This window comes from Bison bison, unplaced genomic scaffold (genome assembly GCF_000754665.1).
Source record: "Bison bison bison isolate TAMUID 2011002044 unplaced genomic scaffold, Bison_UMD1.0 scf7180017864249, whole genome shotgun sequence".
NCBI lineage: Eukaryota > Metazoa > Chordata > Mammalia > Artiodactyla > Bovidae > Bison > Bison bison.
This window is the reverse complement of record NW_011494821.1, coordinates 2977859-2997423: the sequence shown is the minus strand read 5'-3', so window position 1 is coordinate 2997423 and position 19565 is coordinate 2977859. Positions and strand designations below refer to the sequence as shown.

The 19565-nt window shown below is 39.9% G+C and overlaps 1 protein-coding gene across 1 annotated transcript; it reads left to right on the top strand.

Annotated features, from left to right (window-relative positions):
* Positions 1-1940: 1940 nt before the first annotated feature.
* On the top strand, positions 1941-19064 carry ASPA (aspartoacylase). The gene is made up of 6 exons (XM_010847484.1): positions 1941-2343; positions 6185-6380; positions 7771-7864; positions 10693-10800; positions 15370-15479; positions 18239-19064. The coding sequence occupies exons 1-6, from the start codon at positions 2108-2110 to the stop codon at positions 18434-18436; spliced, it is 942 nt and encodes a 313-aa protein (XP_010845786.1). The 5' UTR covers positions 1941-2107; the 3' UTR covers positions 18437-19064.
* The last annotated feature ends 501 nt before the right edge of the window (positions 19065-19565 follow it).

The window sequence follows — 19565 nt, the reverse complement described above, 5'->3', positions numbered from 1 at the left end:
GTTTCCCCATCTACTTGCCATGAAGTGATGGGACTGGATGCCATGATCTTTGTTTTCTGAATGTTGAGCTTTAAGCCAACTTTTTCACTCTCCTCTTTCACTTTCATCAAGAGGCTCTTTAGTTCCTCTTCACTTTCTGCCATAAGGGTGGTGTCATCTGCATATCTGAGGTTATTGATAATTTCTCCCGGCAATCTTGATTCCAGCTTGTGCTTCTTCCAGCCCAGCGTTTCTCATGATGTACTCTGCATATAAGTTAAATAAGCAGGGTGACAATATACAGTCTTGACGTACTCCTTTTCCTATTTGGAACCAGTCTGTTGTTTCATGTCCAGTTCTAGCTGTTGCTTCCTAACCTGCATACAGGTTTCTCAAGAGGCAGATTAGGTGGTCTGGTATTCCCATCTCTTTCAGAATTTTCCACAGTTTATTTGTGATCCACACAGTCAAAGGCTTTGGCATAGTCAATAAAATATGGTAGTAGGTTCAGTATTTTAATTCACTATTTAGAATTCTAGGTCCTTTGTCACAAGAAGTCCACATAGTTTATACTGCACACTGTGTATGGAGGTGCAGAGCCTGTGGTAACTTTGCCTAAAGTTATATGGTGGTAACAAGTTCCAGTCTGAGCACAGGCTGACCAAGGCTTGCATCTGTCCGCTCACTCCAGTGTTGCCAGTGAGCACTTGCCAAGTAGGCACTGTGATTGCACACTCCTCACTCCCTGTCATTATCACTCTTCCTACTTTTGTGGTGGCTTATTTGATGCCTTACTAGTTCTACACACTGATAGCTGATGTGTTGAAGTGTCTTAAATGTTGTAAGGGAAACCATGACCCCGCTCAGCTTGACCACTCATCCAGCGGATGGGCCTGTGGCACCTGAGTGGGTTGGCCGTACTTTCCAAAGCACAGACGATGCCCCAAAAATGAGGCAGGTGACATTTACAGTCATGGGTTCTGAAGAGGCTCACTTACTGAAAAGTCCTGAGGTTCTAAATCAAAGTGAGTATCTTTAATCAACACTCACAAACTATGTATTATGCTGGTTGGAGGCCAAAGGTCAGTGTTATAATACTACACTGTAATTGGAGGGAGGGGAGCGCCAGCCAGTCCATCGTGCTGTTGTAAGAAGCCGTTCACGTGCATAAAGTTATTAGATACACAAAGACAGGCTTTGGTAGTGCAACTGAAGAAAGTGTGTACCCAAGCATCTTCACAGCTTCTACCGGATGCATTTTCTTTTTAGGAATGAAGGAATATTCTCCCATTTTTGATCCATTCTTTTATGTCAGTTCTACAAAATTGCATGTAACTTTATATTTTTAAAAGATTCTTAAGTATTTAATATTCTGCTAATTTGATTTTGAATTATAAATGCCAGTTCAATTGAGGGTTTTGTGTTTTACTAGGTTAAAAAGGAAAAAGTGTACATTTTTAAGGATTTTTTATGAATAAATTTAATGTACTGAAAATAAAAAAAAGAAAGGATAGTGGTTCCAGAGGAGTTCTCTGAGGATCTGCCATTGGCTGTTTATAGAGCTGAAATTCAGATGCCCTCAGAAGATAAATAGGGCCTGAACTCATTTCAGAGAAGAAATGGTTTTAAGCAGAAATATAAATATTGAATAATAAGATGCATACTATAGGCCAGTCTTTTATTTTATATTTTTGAGGATAAGAAAAGTGTAATCTATTTTTACTACCACAAATAATCATGAAAACACTGTTAGAAAACATTCTGGCTAAAGAGAAAGCAGAAGTTTCGCTTAAGTGTGAGATGCTAACTTATTATTGCATTTAGGTCTACCGACCATTTGAGGGAGTTAGAAGTTAAAGTAAACAGCTGCATCTCTAGTTGATCTCTGCATATTTTAACCCAAATATGGTAAAGGGCAGGGCTAAAGAAGGGAGTATCCCTATAATAAACACAGCTCAGAACTTGTAACAGAAAATTAAAATATACTCCACTCAAGAGAAGTCTGTACTTTGCACTTAGGTTAAAGTCTCATTTAGATTTAAGTTTCTAAACTTTGCCTAAGAAATTAAGTTTTCTTTGATCTCCTCTCTTCTGAATTGCCGAAATCAGATAAACCTACTTCACAAAAATGACTTCTTGTCACGTTGCTGAAGACCCTATAAAAAAGGTGGCTATCTTTGGAGGAACTCATGGGAATGAACTAACAGGAGTATTTCTAGTTAAGCACTGGCTGGAGAACAGCACTGAGATTCAAAGAACAGGGCTGGAGGTAAAACCATTTATTACCAACCCAAGAGCAGTGAAGAAGTGCACCAGATATATTGACTGTGACCTGAATCGAGTTTTTGACCCTGAAAATCTTGGGTAAGACTATATTTTGTGTTGTATGTGTGCACATGTGTGTGTGTGTGTGTGTGTGTGAAAAGTAGTATGTGTGAAAGCACATGTGTATACATATGATATTCATGTTCATACACAGAATCGCTATTGTGAATAAGATCACTTTCACTTTTAGTCATACTATGTGATGAATTAATTACCTAAACTGGACATTCATGTACTCTTTTATAAATTTTTTTAAACATCAAATACTTCTTAACTGATTTTTTAAAATATATTCTATCTAGACTGGGACAACAAATAACAGAGGTTTTTATTTTTAAATTATGTCTTTAAAGAAACAGATTTAATAAGTCTTTTGCATTAAATTAATATTTAACCGCTACACTTAGGTACATATTTTTTAGCTTTCTAGGTGATTCACTACTACACTTTTTGCAACTATATTTTGGTAGCGCATGAAGTTCTAGTTAAGAAAAGTGTAATGTTTCAGTTAATGTTTGTTTAATGAAAGAGTGAATAAATGACCATCATCAGAAAACATTAGACTGCTCTGTGATCTGAGGAGTACATGTACTACCTTCAGTAGTGGGTCCTTGAGACCTGAATTTTCTGAATTTAAATTATAGCTGATGATACATTACATATAGTGTATACAATCATAATGCTCTATGTCCTTATTATTTTTGCCTTTGTTTACATCATTGTAGCTACTCCTGTAGATATTTAGGCCTCTAAGCTTTTTACCACTTCTTTCATTTACATAAAAATATTATTAAACACCTACTCTTCATGGGGCACTGTGCCAGATACTATGGGAATACAAAGTTATGTACAAAATGATTTCTGCTCTCAATGAGCTAACAGACGACAAGCTAAGATATAAGTAATGCCCAGCAACAACTAATATAACACTTTTATATACTCATTTTCTATTAAATCCTGTTTTGAGTTTAAAGAGTTACTTTAATCTCATCATAGATCAAAAGATGGCTACTATATTTATACAAATCTGCCTCACTTTATGGAATACAATCTCTGGGGCAATTATACATTAGTCATAGCTTACATCAGAGAAGGCAATGGCACCCTACTCCAGTACTCTTGCCTGGAAAATCCCATGAACAGAGGAGCCTGGTAGGCCGTCCATGGGGTCGCTAAGAGTTGGACATGACTGAGTGACTTCACTTTCACTCTTCACTTTTATGCATTGGAGAAGGAAATGGCAACCCACTCCAGTGTTCTTGCCTGGAGAATCCCAGGGACAGGGGAGCCTGGTGGGCTGCCGTCTATGGGGTCGCACAGAGTTGGACACGACTGAAGCGACTTAGCAGCAGCAGCAGCATAGCTTACATATCAAACCATATTTTTACTAACATAAATTTTAAATTCAAACATGCTTTATATTCACGACTGAGGTTATGTCAACACGATTAAGGTTTATCTATTCACCTAAAATACCTATTAACTAACTCTTACATTATCACTAAAGATTTGTTGAAGAATAACTTTTAGTTGGCATGTTAACTTGCCAAATAACTCTGAAATGAACTAGATTGAGTTTTCTTATTATGACCACTCAGTGGCTTGCATTTCAATGAGAGTAGTCTTTTAAATTAAACTCACTTTCTACTTCTTATATTTAACACTTATCAGAGGCTGGACAGTGTTTTTTCAGGGTGTTCATGGAAACTTATGAGCTAGATTAGTCAATTACCTTCTCCCATCCTCCTTCTCCTAAACTGTGCTGCTTTCCCTGTATTCCTCATCTCAGTGATGTCACCATTACCCACTAAATCACATGGAAATCATCTTAGAACCTTCCACATTCTTTATTCCCTACATCTAGTGGGTTACTAAATCTTTCAATTATTCAAATACTGACTAGATGTTTATTACCTTTCAGGACATCATTTCTTGACTCTGAGCACCTGAGTAGCTGGTGGTGTCATTTACTCACATGGGGGAGAGGAAGAAGCAAATCAGTTGTGGCAAGGAGGGAGGAACTTATGCAGTTGTGGCGTTAATTAGCTTTTAAAGTGCATTTGTAGCCTTTGGGCTTCCCAGGTGGCACTCGTGGTAAAGAAAGTGTTAGTCACTCAGTCACGTCCGACTCTTTGTGACCCCATGGACTGCAGCCCACCAGGCTCCTCTGTCCATGGAATTCTCCAGGCAAGAATACTGGAGAGGATAGCCATTTCCTCCTCCAGGGAATCTTCCCGATCCAGGGATTGAACCCAGGTCTCCTGCATTGCAGGCAGACTCTTCTGACTGAGCCACCAGGGGATCAGTGGTAAAGAACTCACCTGTGAATACAGGAGACATAAGAGATGCAGGTTTGATCCCTGGGTCGGGAAGATCCCCTGGAGGAGGGCATGGCAACCTACTCCAGTATTCTTGCTTGAAGAATCCTATGGACAGAGGAGCCTGGAGGGCTACAGTCCATAGGGTCACAAAGAACATGTCTGAAGCAACTTAGCCTGCACACACATACACATGTAGCCTTTAGGAACTATCTGGTTGCTTATAATAGAAATCTGAAAACAATGACTTAAACAAATAAGGGTTTCTTTCCACAAATAACAAGTCCAGAGGTAGGCAGTCCAGGCAGGACTGGATAGCTCAGTGATATTATAAAGGCCACAGACTTCTGTCTTCCCACTGTGCTGTGCTAGTCGCCCAGTGTCCGACTCTGCGATCCCACAGACTGTAGCCCTTCAGGCTCCTCTGTCCATGGGGCTTCTCCAGGCAAGAATACTGGAGTGGGTTGCCATGCCCTCCTCCAGAGAATCTTCCCAATCCAGAGATCAAACCCAGGTCTCCCACATTGCAGGCAGATTCTTTACCATCTGAGCTATCAGGGAAGCCCAAGAATACTGGCGTGGGTAGCCTATCCTTTCTCCAGGGGACCCGACCTAGGAATCGAACTGGGGTCTCCTTCATTGCAGGTGGATTCTTTAACAGCTGAACTACCAGGGAAGCCCCAGTCTTCCCACTGCACTAGCCTTAGTATGCAGCTTTTCTTCATAGTTGAAAAACTGCTGCTCCAATTTCTTGATTGCATTCCAGGCAAGAATTACTCAGGTACAAACTGTAGGTCTTTTGAAGATGCTAACAAAAATAGTCAGAGAATAGAAATAAATGGAATTATAGGGAAATGTTGAATGCTTTCATGAGAAAAATAAATTTAAATTATCATGTACATTAAGAAAAAATGTATCCTAACCATTGAGGTTGGAGGTGGGGGGCAGCAGGTAGAGACTCATTTGAGAATTCAATAAAAAATATCAACCCTCATCCTAGAAAAATGCATATATGCATACTCCTGCAATGTTTTGCATTTTCACAGTGTACCCAGACTCTTCTCTGTAAACCTTGACCCTGGACCACTAGTGGGTCCTAGAATCACTTAAGAATCCCTAATAAGATGATGTGAGCTCCTAAGTTTGACTATTCTTGTGCACTAGAATTAGCTAGGGTGTAAAAAAATAATAGGTGCATTTGATGGTCTAGCTTCATTATAGCCCAGTGCACTTAACTACTAAGGGACTCTTGATTAAATTAATGGGCGAATTTCATTCAGAGTTGAAGTCAAATGATAAAGTGTTTGAAATGTCCTTCCTGTGACCAGCCACATAAATGAACTATTATTTGCAAGTGTGACAATGCAACATTACTTGGAATCAAACAGAGGGGGGAAATGTAATTTTTAATTTGTAAAATTTTCAAATAAAGTTCCCCTTCCCTCAGAGGTTTTTCATATTAAAGGTTTGGTGCCAGGTTTCTAATATACTGTGTTCTCATTGTATATGTATGTTATCTTAGCTCCAGGTGTTGTTAATCTTTTTCTTTCTGCTAATAACAGCAAAAAAAAGTCAGAGGATTTGCCATATGAAGTGAGAAGGGCTCAAGAAATCAATCATTTATTTGGTCCAAAAGATAGTGAAGATTCCTATGACATTATTTTTGACCTTCACAACACTACTTCTAACATGGGGTGCACTCTTATTCTTGAAGATTCCAGGAATGACTTTTTAATTCAGATGTTTCATTATATTAAGGTAATGTCAATGTTATTAATTTACAAGTTAGCCTAGGACCTGTAATTTTAAGTTGATTATAGATGTTGAAACAACCAGAAAAGGGTGAGGAGGGAGGGTCCAAGAGAAATGAGAGACTGAGGGGAGCACCAGAAGAGAAGCAGCAGTGACAGGCAGAAGAAAAGGAGAAGGGATGAGCAAAATAATAAATATAATGAAAAAATAATAGAGCATATGAGTCACTGTGTCTATAAAATTTTAGATCTTTTATTAAGACTATGACAGTAATCATGGGTTTCTCAGTAAAATTAATACCAAAATTTTGAAGTGGTTGAAGTGGCTCAATTACAGTTTTAAGAAGCTTAAAAGATAGTCATTTAATGTTGACTAAAGACCAATGATAAAAAGACTGTCTTTAGCCCTGTCTTTGTCTCCGTTTGGTTCATATACCCCAACATACATCTGATCTTTCAGTACTTCATATAGCTAATCATCTTAAGGCTCAGAAATCTACAAGATGAAAAAATCAGCAGTCCAGTGCCTATAATAAGAAAAACTGCTAGAAAATAACTGTCAAGCAAAACACAAATAATGAACTGTATGGTTATTTCTATGTAATGGATAGCCTTCCTTCCAGAGAGCTAGCATGAGCTAGTATGATTTAATGAAAAGTATGTGACCCATATAGCCAGTACCTGGGTTCAAATCCTGATTTTCTCACTTGCTAACCTTGAACAAGGTAATCAACTTCCTTGCTTTCCTTGTTTTATAAAATTGGCATAATAACAACAGCTACCTGATATGACCATAATAAGCCTTACATAAGAAAAAAAAATTCTTAATGCATTTAGCTGAGTGCTTTGAGCAGATAGTAAGGATTAACTATTATTTTTGTTTCCTTGAATTAGTGACATTGACTAGATAGTAGTTCTGCTAGGAGATCATAATGCAGTATCTTTGCTGCTCATTGAAGGGAGCTGAATACTTTGTATGCTGCATTGTCATCAAAACCAAGAGGCCTGTCTTGAATTATTCAGATAAGTGGGGGAATTACTTGCCATCTCTAGAGACCTGGCCCACAAGGGTAGAAACAGAATTCTTTAAGAGACCCATAGTAAGCTAAATACTCAGAGTAACGAGTGATGAAAACAAAAATAACGAAAGCCATTCAGAAGAATTTATTCATATACTTTGTTCATGGTTCTGGAGAATTGTTTAATATACATTTTATCCAGAAAGTTACATATAATCTAATTTTATATGTAGTTGGAGTTTAGAATGTGTTTCATAAAGTTGTCTTACTAATCTTAGTTGATGAAGTTAAACATACTGAAGGCATTATTGACTGACAGCAAAGAGAACAAGGCATATGGTCTTTACATAATAAGAACATGTTTTAAATTCTTTTCAGACGTCTTTGGCTCCATTACCCTGCTATGTTTACCTTATTGAGCATCCTTCTCTCAAATATGCAACTACTCGTTCTATAGCCAAGTATCCTGTTGGTAAGTCACATTTCCCACTGTCACAGCTAAACAAAATATGTCTGAGACAAAACTCTAAGAAAACTAATTTAAAGACTATTTGCAGCTACTTTGCTTATCATTATGGCTTGTAATTGTCAAGTAATAAGCAAACTATCCCCAGGCTGTCTCTAGCTATATCAGATTTCCTCACTTTCATTGACCAACTTTCTACATTCCAGAAAGAAGCACTGAGTGAGAGGAATTTGAGTCTTTTATAATGGGTAGTAAGCAACCTGCTTTTTGCTCAAGCAAGACACCAGCCCTATCTTCCAAGGGTATCCACTGTACAAAATTCTTAAAACAATAATCTGGAGCCAAGGTAATCAGTATCTTGCTGGCAAGACGTGCAGAAATACAGAAGACCCATGGAAAATTCTCTCCCAGCATCCCTCTTAGCATCTGCTTCGAAGTAGAGTCTCTGATAACCTGTGTTTATTATCCATTCACTTGTGTGCCCTGTCAGTTACTGAGCTGTGGATTTGTCTTTGCCTTCTGGTAACTTCCAGCACGCAGGCTTGCACTCTCATACACCCTCTCCGACAGTCTCTTTTTTCTACATCCCGTTCTCCTTCCTGAGTGACGTACTAGCATCATTGTTTGCAGACCGCACTGTAATCCTTAAAATTGCTGTTGTCTTACAGTCCATGGGGTCACAAAGAGTTGGACACGACTTAGAGACTGAACAACAGTAACACAACTTAGAAGTAGATTTAAAGTTATCTTGGTTATTTGGTTTTTTATAATTTTGGTGCATAATCAAGGGGTCCATTGAGGCAAGCTAAATGACCAAGTGTAGGTAATTATTTGAAACAAACCAAGTGCTTAAAAATAAAGGATAGAGATCTATGACACCAAATAAAGCATAAGATTTACAAGCCTTGGTTTATTACATTTATGGGAAATGTTGCTCTTAGCTAGAATGAATATCTATTGATATATCTGTCTCTTAAAAATAGATCCAGGGACTTCCCTGGTGGTTCAGTGGTTGAGACTCTGCCCCTCTGCCGCAGGGTGCCTGGGTTTGATCCCTGGTTGGGAAATTAAGATCCTGCATGTAGTGTGGCAAAAAAAAATAAATAAAAAATCCCACTCCTCTGAAAATAGAGCCAAATCTTGCAAGCGTTTCAGTGTGGGGGAATATTAAGATCATTATAAATAATTAGAAATATTATACCTACTTTACTATATTATTTGGAATATTTTTATATCATCCAGTCATGGGCAGAGGGGACACTTAAGATCAGAGAGACACTGTCTCCACCTCAGTATTTTGTAATACTTCTATGACTTTAGATGGGCATCCCTGGTGGCTCAGCAGTAAAGAATCCACCTGCCAAGGAGTCACAAGTTCAATCCCTGGGTGAGGAAGATCCTCTGGAGAAGGAAATAGCAATCCACTCCAGTATTCTTGCCTGAGAAATCCCCTGGCAGGCCATAGTTTTCTGGGGTCTCAAAAGAGTCAGACATGACTTAGCGACTAAACAACAATGACGTGACTTTAGGTGGCACAAGATGTGCACTGTAATTTCAAGCATCATATGCCAACATGGCAGTATCTGGTGGAAGAAAGGAGAGTCCCAGGAACTCCCCTGTGGACCTTCCGTTGTGGCCAGTTATTCAGAACTGAGTCATATATGCATTCTTCAATTAATTACTAGGGCTGATGGAGTACTGTGATTGAGCAAAACTGTTCTGTGTTTACCCCTGAGCTGGAATCCCAGCCAAAATCAGGACTCTGTCAGCAAGGAGTAGATGGAATGAATTTTGGGTAGGGAAGCAATAATACCTTGTACAGAATGCAGACAGATATATCCACAAACACATTTTCACACATTTACAAATCATCTATGCATCTATGCATACCTTAGCCACACTTATACCATATTCTTAAATATATGCCCAAACATAAATCCAGAAGAGCTAAACACAAAAGTGAAAAATGAGATAAAAGAGACTACAATAAGATTTTGTGAATGGGGAAATAACAGAAGTGGGTGAAAACAGGATAGGTGGAAAGGAATGTATATGAATAGATGGAAAGGATTGGATGATGTTATATTGGTAAATAGCTTTATAAATGAATAAGGTGATGATTGTAATTATAACAGTGTGGGAGACTTGGATAGGAGGGAAAGGACTAGATAAGTGGTTTAGAGAAAAATATTTTGTAGGTTTATGGGAAGAATGCTTGACAGCCACAGGAAGTAGACCTAATGGTATGGGAATTAATTTCATTGTGATGAGAAGAAATGAATACAGGTTTTTTCCACAGAAAATTAAAACCATTGACTATCATGGCGGGTTGGGTTGTTGTGTTAAAGGCAAGAATATTGCTCCAGGGTCACACAGATTGTCGTTTGACTTAAATCCATGGCTTGTTTAGTTTAGCTTTCTATTACTAAATAGATGTGTTTTCTCCTACAAGCTGTGTCTATGACAGTTTCTCTTTGTGGTCACTTACTATTTTGTCAATATAAAGTTGTCTGCTCCTTTTACTGTATTATAATTTTTAAATATTTTGTCAACATTGAAGGAAATTTAGAGAAAAAAGACCCATAAGACCTTACTACTATAGCACAACTCTGATTTTCTTATGTTCTCTCCCAGTCTTTATTTACTATGCATATAACTTGTAAATGCTCGGCTTAATTTATTGCCTAATAGTATGTCTCACGTATTTTCCATTATGCTACATGGTCTGCCTTTTTAATCATTTTTAATGATTCGATTCTAGATCTTGATGTATGAAAATGCTCCATCTTGTATTCTAACACATGAAATGTGACTATCTCCCCTTCTGTACCTAGGTATAGAAGTCGGTCCCCAGCCTCAGGGGGTTCTGAGAGCTGATATTCTAGATCAAATGAGAAAAATGATTCAGCATGCTCTTGATTTTATACATAATTTCAATGAAGGTAAGTAGTAGGCCGAAATTGTTTCTCTCATTGTTAGCTTGTGTGTGTGCAAATAAATCAGGACAGGAAGACGAGATGGAGCGCACATGATGACTAAACCACTCAACACTGAAATAACAATGGACCCTAGGTCAAGTTTGCCACGTTTGCGATATTAATTGTTTTTTTAAAAAAAATGTAATCATCTCAGCCATTCTTCAATGACCAGTGTAGACACATTCAAGAAGAACAGCTACCAAATAAAGTCTCACAAATGAAATCCTCGTTTTCCTATTAATGTCCATTTTAAAAAGCAAAGAAATACCAAGAAATATAGATGTCCAATAAACAGATGAAAAGATGTCCAATATCACTAGTAGTCAGAAATGCAAATTAAAATACAAAACCATTTTATCCCATTAGATTGGGGAACTAATCTCTTTTCTGCCTTGCATGAACACTTGGGGAGACCTGTGAATAAATTCTGAATACATACTTCAGGAGAAACATCTTATAGTAGAGGTTAGCTAAGGAAATGGGGAGAAGGCAATGGCACCCCACTCCGGTACTCTTGCCTGGAGAATCCCATGGACAGAGGAACCTGGAGGGCTGCAGTCCATGGGGTCACGAAGAGTCGGACACCACTGAGCAACTTCACTTTCACTTTTCACTTTCATGCATTGGAGAAGGAAATGGCAACCCACTCCAGTGTTCTTGCCTGGAAAATCCCAGGGACGGGGGAGCCTGGTGGGCTTCCATCTATGGGGTCACACAGAGTCGGACACGACTGAAGTGACTTAGCAACAGCAGCAGCTAAGGAGATGACTGAGAATGTTGAAGAGTTTGAAAACCATAATAAAAATAATCCCAAGGATGCACATAGAAGTTCAGTTTACGGAATACCTTCACATGTATCCTCGTGTATGTGACAATATTTGAGTGCTGGTTGATAAAATTAAAGGCACTTAGACTGGCAGAAAAGGAGTCTTAAAGCCAATTTTATTTTAGAGTTTCAGAAGTATTATACTGGAAAGGAATTAGACAAGTTTTCTGTGACTCAGAGGGCAGAATAGAATCTGTGGGATAATGTTATCTAAGGACAGAAATTTTTGATTAGCAAAGCTGACCAACAGTGGAACAGACCACGCTTTGTGAGGCTGTTCAAGCAGGAGCAAGATGACCACTTAGCCAGAAGGATACGGAGAATATTCAAGCATCAATGGAAGTTAAGCATTTGAGAGTCACTCCAGCTCTGAGATTCTAAGGAGCAAAAACATGTTCCTTCGTGTTCTACCACTTTCTTCTTTTCTCCCAGTGAACCTTCTGGTTTAAAGAAATGACATCTGATATTTCTGTCTTCATCTTGGAAGATTTGGTAAATTATAAAAATGGCCACAAATTCTTCTCTTCCCTGCTTCCATGTCCTAGCTAGAGATAGAGTCTGTTTTCCTACCACCTGGATCTGGCTTGGCCATGTGGCATGTTTTATACCACAGAAGAGATCTGAAAAGAACTTGCATGTCCGGGCTTGCTGTCTTGCTGCTCTTAGGAGCCTTGCTCTGTCATTTTGTGAATCAGCTCACCTAGCCTGCTGGGTGATACAAGACCATGAGGCTGAAGACTGAGACCTCCAAGCCAGTAGTTCTGCAGCTCCAGCTGAGGACCCATCAAATGCCCAGATATGACAGCAAAGCCATCTTAGATCATCCACCTCCTGCTGATCTGCCAGCTCACCGAAAATGCATGAGCAAGCCAATTAGAAATCAGCCGTTCCAGCCTAGACCAGAGGGACTGCCCAACCAAGCCACAGAATCATGAGCTAAACTAGAGAGTTGTTTTATGCCACAGAGTTCTGGCATAACATATTATGCAGCGGAAGCAAACTGGTACAGAAGTGATGGCAGGATATCTGAATTCCACCCTGGCTGCACTTTCTGCACTAAGGGGAAAGGAAGATTTTCCTTTGGATTGCAACCATAGCATAGTGTGGGCTCTATGCTGGATGAAAGTTCATCCTGTTTATTCAGAGGTAGCCCGGTATAAATGTAAACTACCCCTTTTCCAAGTTTCTGGGCACTGGGTTGTTTAATGTTCTGCAGCATTGTAAGTTTCACTCCACTATGGGCAGACTGGCTATATCCCAATATCTCACTGTTCAAGAGCTGCCCAGATGTTTAACATACTTAGTTAAGAGGAGGAGCACAATGGTGAAGTCATCTAACCTGCTGAACGTCCTCCTGAAGTTACACAATCACAGGATGTCAGAGCTGGAAGGGGCCCTCCAAGATGAATTGATGTGAAATCTTCATCTGACAGGTAAAGAAAGTGAGCATCGAGAAGTTAAGCATGTAGCTCAAGTTGACACGGCTGGGAGATTAGAGCACAGGTGTCCTGCCTGACTCTCATTCCTAGCCTCTCTCTCCCCTGCACTGACTTTTTAAGTTCTGCTTTCCACCTCTGTCCAACCTCTGTGTACTTGTGGACCCAGTGCTGGTAGGAATCATTCGAGAACATCCTTTGGTTTAGTGTTGTTGTGAACATCCTTAACTAAAATTTTACGGAGCAATATAAGACCCCAAATAGCCAAAGCAATCTTGAGAAAGAGGAGCAAAGCTGGAGGCATCACACTTCCTGACTTCAAAGTGAAAGTGAAAGTGAAAGTCACTCAGTCGTGTCTGTCTCTTTGCAATCCCTTGGACTATACAATCCATGGAATTCTCCAGGCCAGAATACTGGAGTGGGTAACTGTTCCCTTCTCCAGGGAATCATCCCAACCCAGGGATTGAACCCAGGTCTCCCACATTGCAGGTGGATTCTTTACCAGCTGAGCCACCAGGGAAGCCCCCAACTTCATATTACAAAGCTGTTGTAATTAAGCCATATAGTGTTGGCATAAAAATAGACACACAGATCAATGGAATGGAGTGGAGAGCCCAGAAATAAACCTATGTGCTGCTGCTGCTAAGTCGCTTCAGTCGTGTCCTACTCTGTGCGACCCCATAGACGGCAACCCACCAGGCTCCCCAGTCCCTGGGATTCTCCAGGCAAGAACACTGGAGTGGGTTGCCATTTCCTTCTCCAATGCATCAAAGTGAAAAGTGAAAGTCGCTCAGTCGTGTCCGACTCTTAGCGACCCCATGGACTGCAGCCTACCAGGCTCCTCCATCCATGGGATTTTCCAGGCAAGAGTACCGGAGTGGGGTGCCATTGCCTTCTCCAAACCTACCAGGCTCCTCAGTCCATGGGATTTTCCAGGCAAAAGTACTGGAGTGGGGTGCCATTGCCTTCTCCAAACCTATGTATATATGGTCAATTAATATACATCAAAGGAACAAAGAATCTACAGTGGAGAAGGGGCAGTCTCTTCAATAAGGGGCCTTGGGGAGACTGGACAGCTAGGTGCAAAGGAATGGAATGACCACTATCTTAAAGACCATACACAAAAATTAACTCAAAATGGATTAAAGACATGAACATAAGAACTGAAACTATAAAACTAGAAGAAAACATGGGCAGTGAGCTTCCTGAAATAGGTATAGGTCTTGGCAATTTTTTGAATCTGACACCAAAATTAGAAGAAACAAAGGCAAAAATAAATGAGACTATGTCAGACTAAAATCTTCTGCACAGCAAAGGAAACCATCAACAGAGTGAAAATACAATCTACTGAATGGGAGAAAATATTTGCAAATTATATATCTGATAAGGCACTAATATTCAAAATATATAGAGAACTCATACAACTCAATAGTAAAAAAAAAAAAAAATACTGATTTAAAAATGAGAGGAAGATCTGAATAGACATTTTTCCAGAGAAGACATACAGATGGCCAACAGACACATGAAAAAATGTTCTACATCATTAGTCACCAGGGAAATTAAAATCAAAACCGTAATGAGAGGGGAAGGAGGTAGGATGGAATGGGAGATCAGGATTGATGTGTGTACACTACCATGTGTAAAACAGATAGCTAGTGGGAACCTATGGTGTAGCTCAGGGAGCTCAGCTCAGTGCTCCCCGGTGACCTAGATGGGCGAGATGGGGCAGCAGGATGGGAGAGGGAGCTAGGAGACCAGGGCTGTTTGTATATGTAGAGCTGATTCACTTCATTGTGCAGCAGAAACACAACATTGAAAAGCAACTGTACCCCAGTAAAAAATTAAATTAAAATATAAAGTATAAAAAAAATAATAAGATATCAGCTCGCTCCTTTTAGAATGGCTATTAGCAAGAAACAAGAAATAAGTTATGCTGAAGATATGGAGAAAAGGGAACCCTTATGCACTACTGGTGGGAATCTAAGTCGGTGCAGCTGCTATGGAAAACAGCATAGAGGTTCCTCAAAAAATTAAAAATAGGATTCCCATATGATCCCAGCAATCCCACTTCTGGGTGAAATTGTGTTTTATGTACTTTCTGAGTATTATATTTCACAATGAAAAATGATTTAAAAGCAAAAAAGATACTGTGTTCTCCCTATAGCTGTCTGTTTGCAGTTTTTGGTTCCTTTTTTGAAGTATAAACTTCCCTTTTATCAGGAGTGTTTTTTATTTTTTAGTTGCCATTTATATTTATTTATTTTGCCACAGGAAAAGAATTTCCTCCCTGTGCTATTGAAGTCTATAAGATAATGGAGAAAGTTGATTATCCCAGGAATGAAAGTGGAGAAATTTCTGCTATCATCCATCCTAAACTGCAGGTAATGGTTACTATTTCTTTTAAATATTCAAAATAATGATGCCCTACCTTTCAGGGGAGGGATTCCCAGGTGGCTCAGTGGTAGAGAATCCACCTGCCAATGCAGGAGACACAGGAAACATGGGTTCAATCTCTGGGTTGGGAAGATCCCCTGGAAGAGGAAATGGCAACCCACTCTAGTATTCTTGCCATGGAAATCTCATGGACAGGGAAGCCTGGCAGGCTATACAGTCCATGGGTTTGCAAAGAGTCAGACACAACTGAGCATGCTCGCAGCTTTGAGTAGACCTTTACAGTCCGTGGTGACTCAGACAGTAAAGAATCTGCTTGCAATGCAGGAGACCCTGGTTCAGTCCCTGGGTCGGGAAGATGCCCTGGAGAAGGAAATGGCTACCACCTCCAGTTTTCTTGCCTGTAGAATCCCATGGACAGCAGACCCTGGCTGGCTATAGTCCATGGGGTTGCAAAGAGTCAGACATGACTGAGCGACTAACATTTAACAGCCCATTAAGCATTTTACATATGTGAGTGCCTCAATAGATGTTCTCAAAAACACTGCAGTCTAGATAAGGTATTCAGATCATCGCTGAGTAAATATTTATGGAATAAATCCTGTGCTGGCTCTGGAGGTACATCAACGAATATGGTTTATATTCATGTGGAACTTATAGTCTAGATATACTAAAGTCTAAACTGTGGTCTTGAAATGAAGATAACCAGATGCTATAACAGAATAATGAGATGTGGATGGGGGTCAGAGAACATGAAATTCCTGCGTCAAGTGCAATGGATAAGAATTATTACATCTACTTTAATATAAGAAAATGGAGGCTCAGAAATTAGATCCTTCCCACAGTCCTGTAGTTATTGATGGCAGATCCAGAACGAAGGTTCTTTGCAGTTGGCCACGTTGCTACCACCTCCCTGTCATCACTACTGTAAAAGTTAGAGCAAACCAATCAGAGCCTCCTCCTTTGGGATGTTTTCTGCCTTTTTTCCCTGACCCCTCAAGACCCCAGTATGTATCTGCTCTTTGTCTGGTTTGATCAATAATGGTGTAATGAAGGGGAAGAAAAGGCTCGTAGGAAAGAATAGGAAGTTTAAATCTGGAAGAGGCAGAGGTAAAAGCAGAGAAGAGCAAAGATTCTAAAAAGCTAAAACATCCATCTCCCCACACACTAGCAGACATCAGAAATGGAAGAGAACCAATGGATTGTCTAGCCTGGTGCAGTCAGCCCTGGAGGCACATCGCCTACAGCGCCTTTTAGAAAATAACAACGCCCGTCCCTGCTCTGGGATAATCTGATCTTATTGGCCTGTGTAATTAGAATGGGAAACCACTGATCCAGTTCAGACTGCTATTTAATGACCCTAATGATAGTCATTAGGACTTACAACTTAATAAAGCTGCTGCTGCTGCTGCTAAGTCACTTCAGTTGTATCCGACTCTGTGCGACCCTGTAGACTGCAGCCCACCAGGCTCCCCGACCCTGGGATTCTCCAGGCAAGAACACTGGAGTGGGTTGCCATTTCCTTCTCCAATGCATGAAAGTGAAAAGTTAAAGAGAAGTCACTCAGTCGTCTAACTCTTAGCAACCCCATGGACTGCAGCCCACCAGGCTCCTCCATCCATGGGATTTTCCAGGCAAGAGTACTGGAGTGGGGTGCCATTGCCTTCTCCGACTTAATAAAGCAGCCTGCCCCAAAACACAGACTAGTGGAGCAGATCCAGCTTTGTGCCTTAGTGAGATCCAGGTGGAAACTTGAAGGAGCCTGAGGCAGTGTTTTAAAGGATAGAAAGATAAAGATTGTGAACCTCTTAAATGATTCAGTTGTTATCATAATGTGGGAACAGGTATAGGAAATATTCACCTATCTTGTGCTTTTCCCAGGTTTTTCCCAGCCTATCCCCACCTTCTCCCACCAATCCCCACCAGAATAGAGCCTTCTAGCATGCAGGCACAAGGTCACTCATTTTTTATCCCCAATAGTAGAATGTCTTATATACAGAAGACTCTTAATGAATATTTCCTAAATTTTGCTGAGTGGAATTTAACTTCAGCTAGCAAGAGATATAATTTGCACTTAAGAATATGTGCATGTAGTTTGGTTTTTGATATTATAAACCTCTTCAGCAACATTCAAGGTGAACTTGATACCAAAGCAGACTCTGATCATGTGGCAGTTATAAAAATAAAAAGGGGAACTCTTAAAACTGCTGCCAAAACAAACTGCTCAATCTCAGTTTAGTCACATATCTCTAACTTGTCTCTTTTAAAAGAAGATAGTGCTGTCATTTTGGTTGTCTAGAGCCTGACATAAGAATGTTTTAATTTATTTTTTATTGAAGTATAATTGATTTTTTGACGGGACTTCCCTGTAGCTCATACTGTAAAGAATCTGCCTGCAATGCAGGAGACCTGGTTTGATTCCTGGGTCGGGAAGATCTTCTGGAGGAGAGAATGGCAACCTACTCCAGTATTCTTGCCTGGAAAATCCCATGGACAGAGGAGCCTGGGGGGCTACAGTCCATGGGGTCGCAAAGAGTCAGACACGACTAAGCAACTAACACTACTTCTATGTATAGTTGATTTACAATGTTGTGTTAGTTTCTGGTGTACAGCGAATGATTCCGTCACATATATGAATATATAGAGATAGATATACACATATACATCCTTTCTCATATTCTTTTCCATTATACAATTTGTAAAGTAGGAGAGAAACCAAATGTAATTTATGTATGTTGTTTCCTGAAAGGATCAAGATTGGAAACCCTTGCACCCTGAGGATCCTGTGTTTTTAACTCTTGATGGAAAGACTATTTCATTGGGTGGAGACCAAACCGTGTACCCAGTGTTTGTAAATGAGGCCGCATATTATGAGAAGAAAGAAGCTTTTGCAAAGACGACTAAACTAACACTCAATGCAAACAGTATTCGCTCCTCTCTACATTAGAAATCACTTGTGGCTCACTTGTTAGAGAGCACCTTGAAAAATTCTGCCAGTTTATAAGCTCTTGAAGAGCAGGAGTGTGCCTTACTCATCATCATTTCCACAGCTCCTAGTGGTGCCTTGAACACAGTGGACATTCAGGTAAATTTGTTGAATGAATGAATGTGTTAATGAATGCCTTTCACAGATATCATACTTTATGTATGTAGCCTATTCAAAGAAGTGCATTTCTTATTTCTCTATAGCTTTATATACCTTATACTTTGATAGTTTAACGTTCTTAGTAAACAGCCTTAGAATTCAAATTTTAACATTGAAACAGTCCATGGGATTGCAGGGTTGGACACAACTGAGCGACTCAGTACAGCGCAGCACAGATACTATATACAAAAAACTATTAACTTGAGCATAGAGTTAAATACTGTATGCTTTTAAGTAATATAGAAATACTCCTAGAAACTAATAGCACAGGCTCACTATTTTAAATTTTTTCACGTTTGAATTAATGCTAAAGTATTAAAGTCAATCAGCAGCAGTTGTGATATCTGTAGATTTTAAAATGCTCTTATGACGATGAAATGTGAATGAGAAATGAGGGCTGATTGTAAAGGTGACATTATGAATAAATCAAGAAACTCTGAATGGTCCTTTGTCCACTGAGAGTCACCCACACAAAGCATCACAAAGCTTCGAGCTCGGGTACGCCCACTTGTTCTGTGCTGACCCCAGGAAGCCAGGAGCCTCCTTCAGACCTCTCACACGCCCCCCCAGAAGCTCATGTTCTTTCCCAACTTGGAAGGCATGTCCTTCCCAGCTGTCCCTTCTACTTTGAAAGAACTCATTTGTCCTTCTTCCTGACCAATGTATAAGAAAGTCTCTGGGCTCCAGCCGTGTAGGTGGTAAAGACAGAGCTGAGGGCAGTGGACGCTAGTAGAAATGTGACCCAAACCCGTCTCTGGTTCACAAATGCATTCTTTTAAGACATTCCCTCCTGTCCTAAATGCCCAAATCCCCCACTCTCAAGATCCTTCTTAAAGGTCTTTGGTCTAATTTTACACCTCCCTCCCTCTCCAATCCTTGCAAGAGCCTCTCCTCCCCTCTCTCTTAGGCCATGGCAGCCAAGTAAAGAACA